The sequence below is a fragment of the Euprymna scolopes genome, chromosome 2, assembly GCF_053919585.1.
Source record: "Euprymna scolopes isolate OS-2025 chromosome 2, ASM5391958v1, whole genome shotgun sequence".
In the NCBI taxonomy this organism is placed as follows: domain Eukaryota; kingdom Metazoa; phylum Mollusca; class Cephalopoda; order Sepiida; family Sepiolidae; genus Euprymna; species Euprymna scolopes.
This window is the reverse complement of record NC_136483.1, coordinates 139,379,750-139,403,512: the sequence shown is the minus strand read 5'-3', so window position 1 is coordinate 139,403,512 and position 23,763 is coordinate 139,379,750. Positions and strand designations below refer to the sequence as shown.

Sequence of the window (23,763 nt, the reverse complement as noted above, 5' to 3'; positions counted from 1 at the left end):
GAACGAATGAGAAAATTAATGTCTTCGTTACAAAAAATAAAAAAGGTGTCAGGTTATTATTTGTCTTATGTTCCTTGTGGCATACTCTGCTACAACATGTTGGGTGTACGTGTGTAAAAGTGTACAACGTTATACTGGAATCTGGTAAGACTGAAATAAAAACATACTATAACATAGTTAATTGGTTATTTGGGGAGAGGAAAATTAATTTCTTTTAATTCTTTACTAACTCAACGTTCGAGATTTAAAGGAGGACTTAATCAGATATGGATCTTATACAGAACTCAAGTTTCAGCCTCAAGAAGTAAAATATGAAAAAAATATTTAAAAAAAAACTCCCTTATTTCTTTCTGTGAGCTGGCAGACCTCAAAATGTCAAAACTCAAACCTTACCATACAGTTGAAATTTAAACATTTATTTTTACATGTCAAGACAGTGATCTAATGATTATGACATCATGATCTGCATGTATAAGCTTAAGGCCCCGTTTCTTAGTGTTTTGTCTGAATGAAATGAAACTTTGGTCATAACTAGTTTATTATATTCAAAACATCACATCAAAACACTAGGGTATTTGGCCTTTTTTTTCTCTGTTGACTGTAAAATGCTCAGAAAAACAATTGATTGTCCTGTTTTTTTTGGGGGGGTCACCCTGTATAAGGTTGAGTTTCATTTTTTTTCTGAATACCAAAAAAGCATAACACTACTAAGAAGTGGATTAATTACATCTCTGAAAATAGTAACCCATGAATGGGGAAAGACATTCTCAAGCACGTGATCACTAAAAACATAAAATATTACATTAAAACTATTAAATATTTGCACCTGTAGAGTGAATAATTTTAATAGTTTATATTAAAGTTTTTCTTAATTCTGCCAATTTTACAGATATTAAAATTAAAAACAATCATAAAAAATAAAAAAATCATACCTTTGTCAAATGTTTTTTTTCTTCTTCTAATCTACGGATTTTCTCTTCTAGAAGTTTAATATAATTCAAAGTCTCATCTGAAACAGCTGAAAAAAAAAAAAAAAAAAAAAAAAAAAAAAGCAGAAATTAGATTTTAATGTTTTTTTTTTTTTTAAATAGATCTAATTGGTGCTTGTGATAGTGAAATATCAGTGTCCAATAGAGTTGCAGAAAAAAGAAAAAAACAAAAGGAGAAAAGAAAAGAGAAAAAAAAGAATAAGATGAAAAAAGAAAAAAAAGAAAAAGACAGAAAAAAGTAAAAGACAGAAAAAAGTAAAAGACAGAAAAAAGTAAAAGATAGAAAAAAGTAAAAGATAGAAAAACAAAGAAAAACAAACAAAATATTAAATTTCCCAATGTTGAGGAGGAGGAGGAGGAGGTAGACATAAAAATCTTATATAAATAATTGATGTTACTTTATAAGAGAAAAGAAAACATTAGCTTGTGATGTCATAAACTTAAAAAAAGATGTAACATTCAGAATGAAAGATAAAAGTGAACCTAACTAAAGGCTTTGTTCATCGTCATCTTCGGTTTAATGTTGATTTTACATGCTGGCATGTGCTGGACAGCTTTTAAAAATTCACTTTCTAACTAACTTACCTGTTCAGATCTTTATCTCTCTTCCTCTCATATTTTTTTCTTACCACTTCCTCCCATGCTTTCCTTGGACTTCCTCTGCAAACTGATCCTGCTATCTCAACTGATTACATTTAACTCTTATCCTTTCTTTCAACAATGTCGCCCGTTATGGACGTACATCTCTTCACTGTCTACAGTTTATCTTCCTCTAAAGTCGTGTCGAAACTTGTCTTTAAGATTACCCATTGCACATCCATCATATTATTCTCAGATCATTTCTCTCCATGCAACACATGTCTTCAACCTTCATTAGCCAGATTTTACTTTGGTACATTATTGCATTCCATACACATGCCTGATAGGCTCCCCCTTGGTAATCCTCTACTGGTTTGTAATGTCAGAAGTTCCCTGAACTTCCTCCATCCACTCCTAACACTTGCAAGCACACTAGCACCAACTCCTGCCTGTGCTCCATAGTATCACCATGATAGCAAAACTTCTGAACAACCTTAATTACCTTGCCATTCAAATATACTTTCTTCACATCTGAGCTCTCATCCATCTCCATTGTCTTACACTTCTGTCACATGAACCAACACACCTTTAATTTCTACTGTACTTGTGTATCTAATGCTTATAAGTATGGCTAAAAATTTGAGTTACATCCCTTTTCACAAACCGAACCGGGAAACTTTTAGCACTTCTATATTATACAAACAGAAAAAAATATTGAATTTCAAGTGAAACAAATGGTACCTAAGTAATTATCAGGTCTCAAATGATAACATATCCAAAAATTATGAAAAGCAATAAGATAGAAAAATAATTATTAATAAAAAAAATAAAAATTTGAGGGAGGAAGTGAAATCACTATATTATGCTTACTAAAAAGAGATAAGTTGACAGGAAAGATAATTATGTTCTGTTGCTTATGTCATGTGATGAACGTACTTCAAAATGTTGGACAAATTTTATTCCCCATTTAAACTTTATCGAAAACAGTTTTACATTAATAATTATTTTTCTATCTTATTTTCGTAATTTTTTGGATATGTTACTATTTGCGACATGACAATTACATAGGTATCACTTGGTTTTACTTGAAATTCAATATTTTATCGTTTGTATAATAGAGAAGCACTAAACTTTCCTCTTTCTAAAAATTTTCTCTCAGATCTTTACTTTGTATCATATTTTCTCCAAGTTTAAAAACGTAACAAGTAGACTTGTTTCGCAGACAAACACTAAATCATCAGCATAAAGAATCTCTTTCAGATGCTGGCATGAAACTCCCTGAAGTACACGTCTAAGACACAAATCAAAAGAAACGGACTCAATATGAATCCGATGTACTTTAACTTTAATCCTGTCATGAAATGTGCTGTTATTTCTAATAAGGCTCTGAGGGATTTCCACACATTGCTTATCTATAATTTATATATGCTCACCAAACAACATGTCTTGGCCCTGTCAAAAGTTTTCTTCAACAAAAATTCAGATTACTTATTCTGTCCTATCCTATGTATGAACTGGATGATCATTTTACATAAAATTTATATAGTAAAGTGAACCCCTCTAAACTTTTTATTTAAATTATTCCAAGATATTGAGATAAAATCACTTTAAAAAAAAACAAAAAAAACAAATATTTTATTTCAAATTAAAACAACGTTTCTATTCTTGACAACTTTTTTTTTTTTTTTTTTCAGAATTTTTGAGATGAGGATTGATTATTCTCATCTACACAGAATTTCAAACTTAATCCATTCGTATTATTTGAATTCTTCGGACTACTGTTCTCATCTTGAGTGTCATTTTCAGTGTTTCGGTTGATGTAACCTCTGGCTTTCTTCGGGTGTATCTTGTCAAACTCGGAAATCTAGACAGAATTTTGAACGGAACCCTTTATTTACTTCACAGGTGTAGCATGCTCTCATTCCATTAGCCATGACTTGATAGAGGTCCTAAGTAATTTGCAATTGTATTTTTTTGTTACCTACACTGAAAATTGAACCTTTAACCTTCAGGAGAATATCACTTTTATAATTGATTTTTCAAAGTACCACTGTGTCAGAATCTTGTGCAAGCAAGATTTCTTTTAATTTTAATAATGTTCATGTCTTGTAAAAAAAGAACACTAATTCCAGTGAGGTGTTAGAATTCACAAGTCAAAAGGAACCAAGAAATCTTCTATAGAAATACATTACACCACAGAAGATTTGGACTATTTTCTTGGCTTACAGAACCAAGAGGATTGAAATTTTCTCGAATGAGAATATTTACGTTAATGGCGCAAGGGAGGTAATTTACATACGCCTTCTTTTAAAAAGATTAAGTGTTGACGTGTTTTATTTAAGTTCTTTGACACTCAGTAAGCCCTGACTACACCTATATTCTTACCCCTACTATCCCTTACAATATTGTTAATGGAGTTCTTTGAGAACTGCCAGAGGGACTAACTTGGCAGACACTGTTATTGATGAACATAAAACTGACTATACCTTTCTTTCCCTATTTACCTTCCCAGATATTAAAAAAAAAAAAAATTGTTTATCGTAGTGTTCTTTTGTTGTTTTTTTATTTCCTTCTTGTTGTGCAATGGGATGATCTTCATTGGACGTCATGATAAAATTCCCATTACATGGTCATGTTGTTAAATTCTAAAAACGGTTAGACCAGGGTGGTTGGCCATCATGATATTTATTAACACGTTATCAGTTGTGTCACATGCAGTACGTTTGAGAAACAAGATGAAGAAAGGAAGCAAAAATGTAGATATATGATTTGTTTTAGTTATCTTGCCCTAAACCTTTTTAAGTATGTTTGCCCTCATTGTTTTTTTTTATCATGTGTTATGTGATAGCGATTAATACAAAAATATGTCATTCTATGAGAATAATTCTATAAGTGATTTTTAATTCTTCATTTCTCAGTACACAATTGCGATGTAAGATAATTTACTGTGATGAAGACTTACCTCTCTGAAAAAAGAGAATGCTTGTATATGTGTTTATAGATATGGTAAATGAAATGACAACGCAGTTCTTTTACATGGGAGTCGACACTTATCAAGGCCCGAAGGCCACTTGAAGATAAGGGTTAATGAATGTATGGTAGTCACTGAAACCACAGAATTATTAATAGTTAGCAGTGAAAATGGGGTAGGAATGAATTATTTAAGAGGGGCTCAACAAGAACTTGTTTACATTGAACTTGAAGATGGCCATACTGTAGTCAGCTGGAAAGCAGGCCAGTAAAACAGAATTCCACAGCAGGCAGTTCTAGAAAAGAAATCTTGTTTATGGAATTTATATTTAGACTTAGTAAGAGAGTGGGGGAAACTGTTGATGGTTGTTGTAGTTAGAGGAGTGTTTTTTGTGAAAGTTTGGCAAGGGGGGATCATAGATGCGTCATCAGCTAAAATAAGACTAACTCAAGCACGTAAGCCTTTTTTTTTTTTTTTTTTAATTGAGTTATTGAAGTGGAATAAAAAGAGGTGATTTATTGGTTAAGAGTCAGTTTCGTCTGTAGGATTGGTGAACACTATGCCCATGGTTCAGAGAAAGATAAAGTCAAAAGAAAGATACAGAAATGAGAAAGCTCTTGTTTGCAGTGTATGTGGAGGGATAAAAAAGGGTTTATTTTGTTGAAAGTGACAATTTCATCTCTGAGACGAGTAAAGACTAGATCTATGGTTTGGAGAAAGAGAAAGATACAGAGTGAAGTCTGTTTGCTGTAGCTGTATGTGTACATTCTGATTAAAAAATTTGGTACTTGTACAGTTTAATCAAGACATTAAAAAATGAGGATATCGAAAAAAGGTTATATTGTATGTATCCGTTTTGGACTGAAGATCTCCGAAAAAAAAATTAATTTAATTTGATCAAGTAGTTTTTTTTTTACAGCGGAAAAACACGTTCTTATGAGAGCACGTTGAAGTCAGCCATTAGTGAATTTGTTAAACATGCCACGGGGGGGTGGGGGTGTGGGTAACTCCAGTTAAAGCGCAGATACTTCCTCTCCGTCTTTTTAATACTAGCTTTTCTTCCTAAAAATCGAACCTTTTGATGAGTATCATAACAAATTGTTTTTTGGTGTAAAAAAAAAAAAAAAAAAAAAAAAAAAAAAAACTACTTGATGAAATTAAGTGAAATTTTTTTTCGGAGAACTTTGTTCCATAACAAATACGTGCAATATAACCTTTTTTTTTTTAGATATTTTCATTTTTTAAGGTCTTGATTGAACTGTACAAGTACCACATTTTTTTAAATATTTTAAACTAGTGCACTTTAACTAACTGAAAGTATATTTGGTGCTTGTTAAGAAAGAGTTGACGGATCATCTTTTTTAACTATGCGATTTTCAGCAAAAATAGTAATTACTAAATTATCATGTCGAAAATAGTAATATATCCAAAAATTACGAAAATTCATCAAGTAGAACAACTGCTATTTTGTTCTTAGTAAAAAAAAGAAAAGTCTATCGCTACGGTCTAAAACAGTGCGTCAGGCATTAAAGGGGCTGAAAGGAAGATCAGCGTGTTCCCTGTGTTCGCAATATTCAAGGTATTCACAGAGGGAAAATACCATTTCCCCCAATTTTCCACAAAGCTTACTTTTAACTATAAACAATTTTCTACTCAATGAATTTTCATTATTTTTGAACAAATTACTATTTGACATGACAAGTAAGTACTGTTAATTTTACTTAAAACAACATATTTAAAAAATTCAATCTGTCAAGTGTTTTAACAAGCACTGTATTTGTTTGTTTTCATTTTCAGAAGAGTTTTTGCAAAGAAAAGGAAGGGAGACAGTCCAAATGTTTATGATTTTTTTTTAAACCAATCATTATCTGGTAATTCAAAACAAGTTCATTAAAATAACACAGCAGAAAACGTTACTGACCCCAAATTTAATTGAATTAATTTTTGTTAAAAAAATTATTATATAATCAACCCTATTTCAAAATATATGTATATAAAAGGTAAAATGTTCGTGTGTGTGTGTGTGTGTGTGTGTTTGTAGGTTTCGCAAAAACTTTGACACACACGACGGAGCCTGACCAGATTGGTATTGACAAATATTGAAAAATTGGCCAAAAATATTCATTCCTTCACCCTTAACTGGGCAGTTTTGTACAAGGAGGGGTCACTTTTTCACTGACATTTTTGCAACGTCATCATACGCACTTGCAATGAGTAGCCTTAATTTGAATAGCAGCCAAGTCATATATCATGGTGGCTGCGGGGGTTAAGCGGTTTGCTTTTTTTCACCTTTTCCTCCTTCGTGTTACAGGTTTGAGCTTGCCTGCCTGCTCCATTTTTTTTTCTTATTTCGAGGCTCATGTAATGGGATTTTCTTTTCCTTTTAAAACAAAAACTGAATTATTTTACCGTTCGCTTAAATTATTTTTTTTTTTTTTTACACTTCACTCCACCTAGGCAGCATCTAGTTTTTTTTTTTTTTTGGTTGTATTGACTCCTTACTACACCACCTCTTCACATCCGGGCAATGCCAGGTACACCCGCTAGTAAATTTATATTTCTTAATCTAGATAAATTATTCCATAAAATAATCATTAATATTAGAAAAATGATATTAAAAAAAAAAATCATTAAAATTTGTATTATCTCCCCTTTTTTCCCTACTAGAACCTTACTGAAAAAAAAAAAGATACTTCCGGTTAGTTAACGCACACTAGTTTCCTTTTTTTTTTTAATGACAATCTACATTTACTTACATAATTGTTCTCGTGACTGTTCTGCCTGTCGTTCAGCTGTTTGTTGTTCTGTCTTTTCACACCCAGCAATCGTCCCACTACTACTTCCATCTCCATCATCCCTGTCTTGATCAAGTAGATGCTCCTTGCCAAGATACAAGCATAACTCATGAAGTTCCAAGTTATCTTGGATAAGTTCTTCTTGTTTCAGCTAAAAGAAAAAACAACAAGAAAAAAAACATTTTTTTGAGTAAAGAAAGTTATTAAATGTTAAATATTGATGGACATTTATTTATTTATTTATTTGCGGACTGTTATCCTCATCTTCATAATTGTTGTTGTTGCTTCAACACGTTTGAGCTAACTCATCTTCTGGACTTCTTCAGGAGTTTAATCGTGATGGGATAGGAATGCTGAGTCTTGTAACTGTATCCTCAGTAATTACTGCCTTCCAAAGTTGTTGTCTCACCACGTTTTTAACCAACTAAACCTCTGGCCTGCTTTAGGTAGTATTGAAACTGCTATCTTCAGAGAATTTTCACCTGAAATCTTAGAAATTCAACACTTACTGGGGATATAGTTATGAGACTCAGCATTCCTATCCAGTTGTTTTCTACTGTCTATCAATATTGTGGATATCAAAATTGAAAAAAATGAATAAGCCAGATGCAATAAAATTTAAACAAAATAAAAAATTTGAATAATTGACAACTTCAAATTTTCTATTTTTTCTAGCGATTACTCTGTAGTACGTTAAATAATGGTGGGTATATTTATTAGTATAAATATTAGCTAAAATATGTGATTGAATGCTTTAAAAGAAAATTGGTACAAACCTGTTTTATGCAGCCTGTAGTGTTCGTTAGCAAACAAAAAGAAAAAAAAAATAGTTGCTACTTCTCTTTATATGTTTGCGATCTTGTCACCTGATATGCAAATAAAAGGCTTCTGGTCTTAAAAAAAAAAGACTGATTTTTTAGAGACTGGCAGTTTGGAGTTGGATGTTGGAGGAACAAGTTTTGACCACAGAGTTGCAAGTTTTGACAGCAGAGTCTTGGATTTGGAGTAATGAGTTTTGACAGTAGTGTGATAGATTTGGAGTAGTGAGTTTTGACAGTAACTTTTGACAGGAAATTGTAACTGGGAAAATGTAGAATAGTTAACTCTTGACTATATAACCACAATATATTTGCTTAAACAAATCTGACTTTTGTTTTTGTAAACAGGAAACGTTTCAGACAAAGGATCATGAAGTGGTTAAGAGATTGACAGTGGAATTGTGGGGACCAGAAGCGGATGAAAAAGACATATGAGATTAACTGCTCTCAGGCTGGCAATACTTCTAGGAGAAGATAGGAGTCTTGTGGAAGCCTCAACGAACATAAGACTTGTTGGAAATAGTTTAGTACAATAACAATAACGTCATACACTTAAAATTTAATCGAGCATCTCTTTTTTTGATATTGCAACTCATTGTGTAATGTTTTATGTTGTTAACAGTAATTAAAAGACAGTTGCAAGGAAACAAAGACACGGAAAGAATTCAACTCACTTTTATTTTAATTGAAACAGACATTTATTTACAGGTACTTCCAGAATAACGCTTTGACTCTTGTTCAAAAGACTCATATTCCAATTTGCTTAACAAGACTGCCATGTCAAACGCATGGTACTCTATCTTTGTACGACCATGTTTAGGAAATGTCTTTCTTTCTTACTCCCAGGTCACATGTGTAACACATCTTTCTGCCCTTCTGGAGCCATGTTTTTCTTTACCTTTTTCTTTCCTTCTTCCTCACTGTGACATCACCTTGTACAAGGCTTGGTCATTTGCATACGTTAGCTATTGCTGCTGCCATACGTGTGTCTACATTCTGTTACACATGGGTAGAATAGGAGACTAAAGTTGGAAGAGTTTTTTTAAGTTTATTTTTGGAAAAAAATAGAGAGATTTATATTCTTGACTAATTGATTAACTATTTTAGTAATGATAAATAGGTGGACACCTCTAACCTAGGTGGAAATTTCGCTCTTGGTGATTATCAAAAGTTTCCTTTCAGTGATTACAACATGATTGGCGATCTGCCTCACATCATGTCTATAGACAAACTGATCTCAAATATGTGTCTTTGTCAACCTAGATATTTGTAATGTTATATCGACTGACGTCGATTTGTTTTTCTCTACTTTTACCTTATACTTAACCTTAAGGTCATCCATTCCCATTATCTTTTGTAGGAATTGGTTTGTTTCCCAAACTTTGATCTGCACTTAGTTCAATTGCAGGTATAATTTTGAGTTAATTGAGCTATTAATAATGCAATGACTTCTTAGAAGTAAATCACTAGGCCAACTACAAATACTTATTTATGTACACACACACACACACATATTAGAGAGAGAGAAAGGAAAAAAATAATGAAATACCAAAGTCTTATGTATGACATAAAAAGAAACTGAAAGAAGAGTTTGAACAAAGTACTTTTAGGTAATGTATCTTTAGCCATAGCTATTGGTGGTTGAGAAGGTTTCTTGTAATTATTAAAGGAAACGAGCTTAGTCTTGGCAGCATTGAATGTTACCATCCATTTTTGTCCCGTTCCACAACAGACTGGAAGTCTTCCTCTAGGGTTTCCACCATTGCTTTGGATATGTGTCCATCCGTTTTCCCCTTGTGACTGTTATAGAGCATGATTTTGTCAGCAAATGTGCCGATCAGAGACAATTTTATCAGGGAGGTCATTTATGAATCAGAAATAACAAAGGTTAAAGGATCGACCCCTGAGGTACACCCGCATTTATATCATATTATTTTGACATATGACCAATGAGGACAACCTGGATTCTTCTCTTATTTAAGGATTAATTATGTTAAGTATTCGTCCAGTAATACCACATGGTCTGATTTGCATGAGAAGACCATCGTGCCATACTCTGTCAAAAGCCTTAGATATATCTAGGGCTACTATCCTCTCCTTATACAGTGCATGGTATATACTTTCAGAGATTACAGTTAGGATATCTGCAGTAGAATAGGCTTGCCTAAATCCATACTGATGGTCAGTTTAGTAACTGTAAGGTAGTGGACTAGAGCTTGATTAATTATAGACTCAAATATTTTGGTGAAAAGAGGGAGGAATCTAATGGGGTGAAAATTTAATGGGTCAGTTCTTTTGCCAGAATTCTTGTAAACTGGTACGACAGAAGCAGTTTTCCAACAGTCAGGGAAGCAAGAGTTGTTAAGGCATTTGTTGAAAAGTTTGGAGAGAACTGGAGCAAACTCAGTGGAGCACTATTTTTAATAGTAAAGCCAGAATGTAATCAGGTCCACATGCTTTTGAGGTGTCTAGGTTTTTTATGATATCATATACTTAAAAGGGCTATTTTCAAATCATCTCGTGTGGTTTCAGTCCACAAAGGAATATACTCTGTGAACCAAGTGTAAGTGAGATACGACAATTGCATTTAGAATTTTAAAAAGATCTCTCGGTTGTAATGTATGACATAGGATGTTTGAAATCAGGTAGGATACCCCATCCCCAGAGAAAACATGATAAAATAATAAAGAAACCGTCCTTGAATGTCTAAGGTCTCTTTGTACAGAGATCTGTCAGGTCAACCTGATTTGAGGATACTTCACACTACCAGTAAATCCTGGCTAAATATTCAAAATAATATAGCCAAAATGCGAATGGCACATCTTCTCAAAGTGATGTTGCCTATGGTAACATTTGAGATGTAATGGAACACGTGAAAATCTATGTATCTTACATAGAGATCAAGTGTTAGCATCAAGATTTCTGAAAACCAAAATATTATTATTTGCACGATCAAACAACCTCACATCATGAGAGTCACAAACTGGTAGTCACTTTAAGGTCACCTATAACTTAATGCAAAGAGTTGTTGATTTGTCAAATTACTAACCATGACCGCAGAAACCCAAATCAGTATAAACATGCAGAGCGACACAAATTAAATGCCTCTCATCCATGGAATCGTTTATAAGATTTACAATCCTATTTTGTGAGCTGAAACGTTTGGTTGATTGTAGAAATAATTATATACTAAATTAAAAAGAAAAAATCCAATATATACATATGTGATAATAAAAAAAACAATTATTTTATAAAGTTCAGATCAATTTTTATGAGAATCAAATTTCAATGCATAAATTTTGAGTTGAAAGTTACTGAATGCCAAATGTAAGCATTTATTTCTGATATATTTTCTCAGCTATCCTAACTGAGACTTATATTGACTTTTGTGAGTCGTTTCCATGTGAAAGCAATTTTTTTTTTCAACATTCAAATTCGATTTTTCTATTATTTGAAATCTACTCTGAAGTGTGTCGCTTTCCATTTAGTCAAATGTTTTCATAGACATTCAAAGAGTTTTTGGATTTTAATTGTGTATCATTTTTATTTGACAACAATCTCTGACAAGTTTTTGCTTACGACCTAAATTTATTGAAATACGTTTTGAATTCTCCTAGAAATGTGTTAGCTTTTCTTTGCTTCGAAACTGACATAGTAGGACATCAGTATGAATTGTTTATTTATTTATAACTATTATAAATTTTAAAATAATAATTTTGAATTTGGAATAGTAAACTTTACTTGCTCTAAGTAAAATCTGGTATATCTTTTTAAGGTTTATGATTTTTTTTTGAAAATTTGAAGAAATTTGGAACAAGATTTTTTAAAAACAAAAATTGCGTACATATCATAAAGCACAATTGCAACTACTTTTTCGATTTTAAAAAATTTTTGTAATCATGTCCACATTCCTTTCATTTTTTTTTTTTTTAAAGTTCCTATTCTTCTGATGACTCAGGACGGAAAAAGAATAAAAATTTGACATGATAATTATATGAATGGTTCTGCACTACGAAATAGGTGCTGTCAAGAATTGAACACACTGAAAGAAATAAACAATAAGATGGACGATAAGATTGAAATGTGGAATATGGACTTTTTGTCATATATATATATCTCAGGGGGTGGAGATGGGACTAGTGCCACTCGTGCCCGGCACAACCAATGATTCGATCAATGTTATTCAAAATGGATTAAAAATCATCCATTAATTCCAAGCATACTTAGTCTGATCTCAATTAAATTACGTATCTATTCAAATTTCGATAACTAAGTAGCCAAAAGTTCATAAATATATCTGGGAATAATACAACGATGCTGTTTTGAATGCATGGTCTTTGTCTGGTCACCGTCAGATCCATTGAACATCCCATAAAAGTGGCTACAATGTTGAACATGCGTAATCCGTGCCAAGCACAAGACCCCTCTCATAATAACAGTAATGTTAGAGAAATCTCGCTTTCTGTTGTAGCCATTGGCAAAATCAAGTCAAGCTACCTTGCTCAACAAATTGAGCACAATGTCACTGCTGACGCCTATCTTGGGAAGAGGGAAAGGGACAGAGAGGGAGAGAGAGAGATCTATAGACACATACGTATGCATAAACACACGAAGAACGATTACTACTACTACTGCTGCAATATGTAGTAGTACAAATAGCTGTGTGTAAACATAACCACGCGTATGATTGTAAATATCAGTGATGAAGTTATTGTTTCATTAATTAATAAAGAACAGGTTTTGAATGAGTGAATTTGTTTGTCTTTTTATTGAGGAATTTTTTTTTTTGTGAATTTTGAATAATAGAAGTCTACGAAAAATATGGGTTTTAAGTTATTTTATATTAATACTAAGAAAACCCATCAAACCAATGACCCTTTGTAGAATTCTGTAGTGATATGTAAATACTTTTGTAATTTTTTTTTCATAAAAGTTCCTGTATGTAACTTTTCTTTGCTGCATCCATCATTTCACAGCTATTTAAACCCAACTTTATTCATAAATATTACCTTTTATTCTATAGGTAAAATTTAATCACCGTTTTTGGAGAACATTTCTTTCAGTTGCCGAAAATATTTCAGTCACTTCACTACATTCAATTTTACCACAGACTTTATTTACAAATTTTTTGTGTCTTCGAATTTTTGGATAAAATTAAGATTTTCAATGTTCTCAGTGTTTCCACAGATAACTTCAACTGCTCAAAATATCATATGTTTCAAGATTCATCAGATGAAATTTACGTTTTGGAAGTTCCCTGCATTTTGCGTATAACATCACTTGGGCTAATTTTCCTGTGTTTCATGGGTAAGTAGATTATTCTCTAAAACATTTAAAAAAAAAAAGTTGTACTGCATTTGCTGTTAATGATCTGGATTTAAAATTAAATATAATGGAAATGGATATTGTGTTAGACCTGAAAAATAGATCGTTTGGCCAGAGAACTGTAGCCGAAAAGCGAGAAATTATCAAAGTTGGACGCCCAACTCCTTTATTGGTGAATAAGGTTAGAACTCGTTCGTTCCAATCCAAATGGTTTAATGACATTGACTGGTTATGTGCGAATAAATCTGAGGAAAAACTATTGTTGGCCTTGCTTGCTTTTCACGCCTAAATCAGGACAATCATGGACCGATACTGGCTATACTGATTATAAGCATATTTTGGCTGACTGCAAAATTCATGCATAATCAATGACTCATTTGAATAACTATAAGCGTTTAAAAACATTTGGCATGTATGACAGTCACTGCTATTAGCGAATCGGCCAAACTTGAAAGAGAAAGGCACAATAAATTGGTCAAAGAAAATAGACAACATCTGAAACACCTGATAAACGCAATATTATATCTTTGCAAACAAGAACTACCACTGCACCGACAGGATGAAGGAGAAGATAGTCTTAACAAAGGTAATTATCGAGAATTATTGCAGTGTTTCTCTAAAATTGACAGTGTGTTTGCATCAAAACTTTCCGCCAAAGAAAGCTCTAGGCAATTTTTAGGTGTTTCCAGAACAATGCAGAATGAAATTAAATCCGCAATTGATAACATGATTGCTGATGTTATTTACGCTGAAATTCAAAGTGCTCCATTTATTTCAGTGCAAGCTGATGAAGCAACTGACTGTGCAATGCATGCACAGCTTTCGATCATTGTTAGGTATGTGAATGGATGCAAAATTATTGAACGATTCCTTGGATTTCATGACATGAACGTTGACAAAAGTGCCACAAGATTAGCTGATGTAATCAAGAATTCTTTAAATTCCTTCGATGATGCAAAATCCAATTTGGTTTGCCAAACTTATGATGGAGCAGCCGTGATGACAGGTGAACGGAACGGAGTGCAAATTAAATTGAGAGAGAGGGGATTTAAACATGCCGATTTCATCCATTGTTATGCCGATAAACTTAATTTAGTTTTGAGTAAAAGTACGGGAAAAGTTGATGGCGTTAAAATATTTTTTTCACATTTACACAGCTTCAGTAAATTCACATCATCTAGTACGAAACGGAAGAGTGTGTTCTGAAAATTTGAAATCAGCATCCCATCTTTGTGTGCTACTAGATGGTTTTATAAATCAAGAACTGTATCCGCTATAAAAGACGATCGTCAAAAAATAATGAACGCACTCGAAGATATTCTTGATCATGGCAAAATATGGGATGAAGCAACACTAAGTGAAACCGAAAATTTATTGTCAAAATTGAATGATTTCACTTTCATATTTTTTATTAACTGTTTTTATGTCATTTTTTCTCAAGCAGAGAAACTATTTGACATTTTACAGTGCAGAAAACTCGACGTGAAATATGCTCAAGATAAAATACATGATTTCATTCAATCAAACAATTGTGACAATGAACATTATGAAAATATGATCCAACAAACGATGACAGACATGGAGATATCGAATGAATCACACGCTCCACCCACAAAAAGAACTAGGGGAAATCGAATCAACTACCAAAGTGTATATTTTGAAATAATTCAAAACATCATTTCGTCACTAAAGGAATGATTCGCCAACATAGGAGACTTTTCATATTTTGAATTGCTCGGTGTGAAGAAGTTTGAAATTTTTCCAGTACATTCCCTAAGCAACATATAGATGCATTGCAGAAAAAATACCCTGGTATTTTTTATCTAAAATCCTTGACAAGTGAGCTCAGGTATTTGTATTCTGACAATGATTTAAAAAAATGTACCTCAAGTAAAGCTATTTTGGAGATGCTTCATGAACTCGTTTTTTTGTCTACAATGTCTGAAACTGTGAGACTGATACATTTTTCCTTACCATTTCCGCTACTTCAGTTTCAAATGAAAGAAGTTTCTCAACCTTGGACAGAATACGATCATTTTTGAGATGCAATATGCCTGAGTATCGACTTTCGTCTTTAGCCCGAATTTCAATTGAGAAGCAAATGCTTAAAGACTTAGAGCAAAGAAATGAATTGCACAATAAGGTAATAAAAAAATTTGCGGCCAAACCAAGACGCCTGGAGTTTATGCTCAAATGAGATGACCTTCCCAAAATAGCGCTTGACCTGCAGACACGCCCATTCAAAGGCATTTATAGACGAACACTAGCTGTGAAATGATGCAGCAAAAAAAAAAAGAAAAAAAGTTACATACAGAATCTTTATGAAAAAAAATTACAGAAGTATTTACGTACTACTACGGAATTCTACAAAGGTTCTGAGGTTTGAGGGTTTTTCTTACTATTAATATAAAATGACATAGAACTCATATTTTTCGTAGATTTCTACGATTCAAAATTCACAAATAAACCATTCCTATTAAGGAAAAAAAAAACGATTGTGAAGTGCTAATAAAAAAAATCAATCATTTAATTATTTTATAATTCCATGAGACAAATGACCTGAAGAGTTGTGGACTTAATTGCTAACCTGGTTAGTTGTCATTGTCATCAATTCCTTTATTCTAATAAACATTTTTCTCGTCATAGTAATGAACATCTCTTTTCTTCTATACTTTTGAAAGGAAAAAAAAAATTATCTTATCTACTGTATTAACAAGACTACAAATTATAAGTATCTTGATTGTTTACAAAAAAAAAAAAAAAAACACCATGCAAGGTACGTTAGTCAATCTGTGCTATACAATGGAGAATCATGCAATAGCAACTATGATGACTGACTTTGGGTCCACGGACCACGGATTGGGAACTGATGTTAACAGAGGGCGAGGGGGCCACAAGTAGCAATAATAGGCTAGAGTCGCCACTGATGTATATACATATTTATTAAATGAGCATTTTTAATCTGTAGCACTACAGATGAATCGTGCCTGCATATTTTTTCATTGATTCTTTCCAGATTCCTGGTTAATGTTGGAACTGGCAGATGAATTTGCCCACTCATTGGGTATCCTAGTACTTAAGAAAAAATATGCAGACAAGTCACCTATAATATTTAATGAAATGCCTTCAAGAAAAAATGCTACTCATAATATATACATAATATATATATACAAGCATTTCAGCCCGGCGTTGCCTGGGTGTTTGGATGTGCATGTTGAGCAGAAAAAAAAAAAGTGGTAGTAGGAAGGCAGGCTCGAACCCATACCACGAAGGAGGAAAAGAATGGTAAAAAAAAACCTGATGTCTTTGCTGTTACGACCACCACCAAACCGGAAGTGGCTTATGTTTAAATTAAGGCTAGACAATCGAAAGAAGAGGATGACTTTAAAAAATATCGGCGAAAAAAGCGATCCCTCCCCTGTAGAAAAGTGCCCAGTTGAAAGTAAAGATATTAATGTTTTTAGCCAATTTTTCGATATTTGTTGTCTGAAAGGTCGAACTTCAAAACGATACTGATCTTGAGAAAATCCGTCGCCTCTGTCGCAAGTGTTGGGCAAACATGCAAACATACATACATACATTTATATATTGGTAACTAAAAATATTTTGACCCAAACCGATTAAAAAGCTTGCCCTATCTCTGAATACCCTTTATGTAAAATTTCAAATGTTTAGACCAGAAATTGTCTGAGTAATTTACTAGAGACCGCAGAGGTCAAATTTTTAAAAACTTTGACCCTTACTATGACCCCTTAACATTTATTGTTTTGGGCTCAAATCAAGTTATTAAGTTAGATCCATGTCCAAGGAACCTATATCTAAAATTTAAAGTGTTTAGACTCAAAATTGTCGGAGGAGTTTGGTAGAGTTCTCAAAGGTCAAATCGTTGAACTTTGACCCCTTAACAGTAAAATTTCTGGCCGAAAACCGATCACAAAGATTTTCCCAAATCTCAGTACCCTGTATATCAAATTTCGAGTCTGTAGACTTTAAATTGACAGAGTTATTGTGTAGGGAAATGTAGACACACACAGACACGTTCACTTTTATATATATACTAGCAGTTCTGCCCGGCTTTGCTTGGATCCTATGTACTGTTCATAAGGTTATGTGCATATGTATATATTAAAAAGTGTGAATATGTAAAGTAATGCCTTTCTGTATAATAGTCTTCCTTAACTACCATAGAGAAAAGACAGACAGACATTTTCAGTTTTATAGATATAGATAGATTGGATGCAATATATAGTAATGATTTAAATAGTATTAAAAAAAAAAAAAAAAAAAAAAACTCATGCGCCAACACCGAGAATCGAAACCAAAACGTTCAGCTCACAATTTATTTTGCCTCTCCCGTCAATGACTGGGCTATGAAAACATGTTTACTGCAAGGCTTAAAATTAAAACATGAACCAATAGCAACTACGTTATGCATTCATAATGCTGGCGTTCGACCTTCACCTGGCAAATTTCATTTTTTTTAATTTTCACATTTTTGCACCGATTTTTCCGGGCTAAAACCCAAATATAAAGTTTTGCATGGATTCAAATACCTTATATATGAAGTTTCATGTCTGTAAACCAAAAACTCTAGGAGTTTGATAGGCAAAATTTGTGCAACAAAAATATATATGTATACATAAATATATATGGAAACAATTTTGTGTTTACAATAAACTTTTACGCAAAAAAAAATGATATGCCCAAATATTATGCAAGTATAAATCATGTAGAATATCTGCATGAATATAATTACACATAATAGTGAACTAAAGATGATTATCACATTAGAAAACCGAAGACACTAATAGGGAATTAATTAAAATGAATTTTTAAAAGAATATGCAAATTAGCTAGATCTTTTGCTAGTGAATGCAATTCCACAACCAAGATATAAGAAAATTGTATTTTCTTTTTAAATAAATAGAAAAAGGGTTTTTAATATGAATATCAATACACACAAAAGAACGAATTTATAGGAATATATATATATATATATATATATATATATATATATATATATATGCACACATACATACAAGCACTGCTGACAAAACCTTCAGAAAAAAAAAAAAATTTTTTTTCAAACCTCAAGTTCTCGAAGCTTTTCTTGATATGTAGACACCTCGCTACGCATCACACTCGCTGTGTAACGTCCGAAACGCTGCCAGTCCTTTGCCATTTTCTTCCCACTCTGTCGTTCATCGTCCAAAAAGCAACAGAGGTCTCGGAGTTCCTGGTTGTCATCCTGGAGCTTTTGATTGACATTTTTCAATCCACGAATCTCCATGAGATGGATCTGTAATCTCCGGTTGATCTCTTTCATCATGTTGTCATGCTCAAACATGAGAGACTTGTTCTCTGAATCCAGCTGGCGTACAATCCGAGATAATTCCACATGGCTCTTCTTGGACAGGTCCTCATCACAAATCCTCTTTAACGGAACGCCATTTGGTAATGAAGGCGAAGTCATCGTGGCTGAAGATTGTGGAACCTGGTGGGCATATCTGATGAGGGTTTATTCATTTTGGTGTGACACAAAAAGAAAAAAAAATCATATTTAATGTTTAGTGTTTTTTGAATATAAAATATATAAAACATTTTCTTATAAATATAAAATAAAACATTTTCTTATAAATATAAAATAAAACATTTTCTTATAAATATAAAATAAAACATTTTCTTATAAATATAAAATAAAACATTTTCTTATAAATATAAAATAAAACATTTTCTTATAAATATAAAATAAAACATTTTCTTATAAATATAAAATAAAACATTTTCTTATAAATATAAAATAAAACATTTTCTTATAAATATAAAATAAAACATTTTCTTATAAATATAAAATAAAACATTTTCTTATAAATATAAAATAAAACATTTTCTTATAAATATAAAATAAAACATTTTCTTATAAATATAACATAAAACATTTTCTTATAAATATAAAATAAAACATTTTCTTATAAATATAAAATAAAACATTTTCTTATAAATATAAAATAAAACATTTTCTTATAAATATAAAATAAAACATTTTCTTATAAATATAAAATAAATAAAACATTTTCTTATAAATATAAAATAAATAAAACATTTTCTTATAAATATAAAATAAATAAAACATTTTCTTATAAATATAAAATAAATAAAACATTTTCTTATAAATATAAAATAAATAAAACATTTTCTTATAAATATAAAATAAATAAAACATTTTCTTATAAATATAAAATAAATAAAACATTTTCTTATAAATATAAAATAAATAAAACATTTTCTTATAAATATAAAATAAATAAAACATTTCCTTATAAATATAAAATAAATAAAACATTTCCTTATAAATATAAAATAAATAAAACATTTCCTTATAAATATAAAATAAATAAAACATTTCCTTATAAATATAAAATATATGAAATGTTTCCTTATAAATATAAAATGTTTTTTAAACGTGTAATATGTTTTTTTAAACATGTAAAATATGTTTTTTTATACCAGCAAAATATGTAGAACAAATCAACATAAAATAGTGCATTTGTATGTAGATATAACTACACATGCTTTTCCAACAATGTAATTAAAATTATTATAAAATAAACAGTCTTGGTGGTTAGGTGGTTAACAACAGGGACTTAGAATTTCGGTGTACAAAGTTCAAATCCAGTTCACTTCACAGAAACATTTATCAAAATGCACATCTGACTTTGTATCTAACCCTCTGGAGAAGAGGTAAATAAAAAACTGTGCAGTAATATATTTATTTGAATACTAAGAAAAAAAAAAAAAAGAAAAGAAAAAACTATAGATTTTTATTTGTCACTGTTCAATGATGTGCGGGGACACTTTGATGATCGTCTCATCAGTACAATGTGTAATCCAGAATAGTTTCACACTTACCAATGTCTAACCTCCTAGATGTTCAGCTGCGGGATTAATAAAGATAGTGTTTATAAAAATAACCCTCAGACTATTCTTAAAGTGAAGAGATCCATCACAGCCTTACATATGTCATATCCAGATCGGCTTGCAATGCAAGCTGCACATTTCGGGCATATCATTTTTTTTACTTGAAAGATAAAAGAATAAGATTCATCCAACCACATAATAGTTAATTAATAAAATCTCCCTTTTCAAAACAAATATGCAAATATCAGAAAGTTCAATTGGATTCCCTGTTCTTTTGGTAGGCTAGGAGCAGACTGAAGGCATTTTCTCAAATAGTAGCCATGGAGAGATGCTCATACAATTAAGTCAGTTCATGATGGTCCTCGACCATTAACGAAGTCATATGACTTCACGATGATTGGCTGGAATACAAATCTGTTGATAAGACTGCCATATTTTAATCCCTGGTGGTTCTCATATCCAGGGGTGCAGATTTAGAACATATAATTAAACGGCAATAAAATAAAGACTGTTGGATATTCAAAACTGAATCCGGTGGACAAGTCAGGCAAACTAAAATTCATTTATGATTTCATGAGTGAGTGACATTGCATGTGATACGGAGTTATGTTTTTATGGTCATGGTTAGTAATTTTTTCAAACTGCTTTCATCAAGTCACAGGTGAATTTCAAATGATTTTGGCTTTCTATTGTCTGCTGATTTCTACCAATGTGTTTAAATAATCATCCATTATATGTAGCTATGAGATAAAGATCAGATCACACTCTTGGACACTAAAAATGCTGTTTGTGGTCTAAGAAACTTGATCAAGCATACACCAAAATGCTACACATCATTCATGAGATACCATGCCGAGACTATGTAACAAACAAAATATATGGTTTCCTTCTATGTATATCTGCAACGCGGACTTTTGGCACTGGCTGGATATGTATTATGACATATAGAATCTGCTAAAATAGTGTTTATGTTGTCCTAATAGCAATTACGTTATACAGAATTTTTGGCATTTCATCCACGTGAATATTCATCTGACTATTGCATGTTTCCATGCTATATTCTAGCAAAACCCCATGAGAGTTAAACACGGAAAACCTGTGTCATATTGCAATTAAGACTCTTCTCGAAAAGGACACTGGCCTTTTGGGATTGGAGCTTCTATGCACAATAAGTGGACAAGCATCATGACACACATTCTTTCTGAATAGTTTGCCAATTGAAAGATGACGGACTCAAGTCAAATATTTACCTCCAATTTTTGTACTATATGGATTGTTCAAACTATCATTTTGAGCTTGGTTGTTATTCTTACGTTTCGGCTGATATAACCTCTGACCATTTTCAGGCACATTCACACTGGATATTACTGATATTCATCAATTAAAAAAAAATGTTTTGTTCTTTTTCCAACGAACATAGCTGTTAGAATTCAAAATGCAAATAGCATCAAGTCTACTTTTTTTTTTTTTTTTTTATATATAAATTTGCGTCAGTTCAGTTTTGGTATGATATTTTTGTTTTTCCAAACAGAATGGCCCCAAATTTATGCAAAGAAGAAGTAGACTTTACGCTGTTTGCGTTTTTAATTCTGATGGATATGTTTGTATCAATAACATCCAGTGTGAATATGCACCTGAAGGCGGTCAAAGGTTACACCGCCCAAAATGTAACAATAATAACCAAAATGAGAATATTAGTCTGAACATTCCAAATAATACAAAAATATGTATCAATCCCCATCTTAAAAATATACAAACATAATACTTGCAATTTGTTTTGCTTTTCTTAAACCATGCCATTTTTTTTTGTTTTTGTTTTCACCTTCAAATTATTTTGTTTTACATTTTAAACTTTTTAAGAACATGCTGTAATAATCCACAAGGAAAACTACCCTCTCATATTAATGAATGGTGATACAACAAAAACTATTTTCAATGCTGGATACCACTAGTTAAAGAACTTTGTCAATCACAATCACAGTTCACCTGACATTTATCCTTCCAGCTTACCTCATTGCAGCCCTTTGGATTTCTTCTTGGGGGAGGGGGAGTGGAACGAGACATCAACAGGTCATGCTGCCATATATAGGTAGGGCTAAAAGATTACCAAAACCTTAAGTGGAGGGGGTAAATTGAGAGAGAACGACAAAAGCCTGTGTTCAATTTTGAAGCAGTCTTAAAAGGTAAAAAGAAAGGTTCATAGAGTGAAATTGACAGAAAACTCCATGCAGACAAACTAACAAAAGTTTAAATTAAAAATATTTAACTATTGCGTCATCCTTTTTTGAGATATAAACAAATAGTATCCATATGTAGTGTTAGAATGTACGTTATTTTAATTCACAGTTCATACATTAAATATATATTTCTAACACATCCATCATCATCATCATCCTCTCATTTTTTTTTTAATGTTGCTGGGTTGGTCTCCATGCTGCTTCGGTTGCTTAGAGACCTGCGTAGAAAGTACCAGTCAAGAATCTGCCCGAAGATGCGGGGTCCAGGAACTGGCTCAATATCTCAAACTGAGGTACGCCTGGGGTATTACCTAGTTGGTCCACCTTCCCAGGCCTTGCCATACGGCTTTTGGGTGGGGCAAGTTTAATGCTTGTTGTCTGAGGCGCTCCTACTGGAAAATGCCGACAGAGATGCCCTGGCAAGTTTTGCTAGGGCCAGAGTGCCCCTCCTTTAGGGGCGCTTGCTTGACATCCCTACCTTCTGACCTTGTGTCACATCTTGCTGTCGTAGGCAGCAAGTAAATGTCTATCCATTATTAAAATCATCATCATCATATCGTATGAATCTAAAGATTTTATTGTTGGCATTGGTTTCTTATCATATTTAAGCATATTTTACGACTGGGCTACGTCGGGCGTCCTTGCTAGCTTAGATAAATACTTTTGCAGTTTTAACAAAAGGGCTATAATAATATCGGGGCGTCTCCATTTAGACTGAACATCCACAAAATGCCAACATCAATATATTGCATATGAAAGAGTCCGCTGTGGAATTTCCACAAGTCCTGCTAGTCTTTATAAACAGATTTTTTTTTTTTTTTTACTGAATCAGCCCCCCCCCCTCCTTTTTTGGATAGCTAGATATCTAACCCCCCCCCCCCCCCACATATAAAAAAAATAATAATTTTACCCTCGTGGACTAGGCAAGAAAGTAGGAACACAAGTGTTGAAATGACTAAAACAATCTGATTTTTAATAATAAACCTTTAAAAGATAATTATTATGTAGAGCATCAGCAACAAATTGTAATAGTTTACTCAATAGCACATCGGATAATAGAGAAAATTAGAATAGAGAGATCAATAAGGTTATCAGTGTAATCTGACAACTCGGCCACCCGGATATTTCACC

At 32.3% G+C, this 23,763-nt stretch overlaps 1 protein-coding gene across 1 annotated transcript in view; it reads right to left on the bottom strand.

Moving 5' to 3' along the window:
• Window positions 1-23,763, bottom strand: part of LOC145296672 (coiled-coil domain-containing protein 85C-like) — a 47,631-nt gene that overhangs the window by 13,014 nt on the left and 10,854 nt on the right. The window contains exons 2-4 of the mRNA XM_080142621.1: window positions 18,567-18,984; window positions 7,296-7,485; window positions 933-1,018 (exon numbers count right to left, since the gene is read on the bottom strand). Of these exons, the coding sequence (XP_079998747.1) occupies window positions 933-1,018; window positions 7,296-7,485; window positions 18,567-18,950 (660 nt within the window). The 5' untranslated portion in view covers window positions 18,951-18,984. The remainder of the gene's footprint in view (window positions 1-932; window positions 1,019-7,295; window positions 7,486-18,566; window positions 18,985-23,763) is intronic.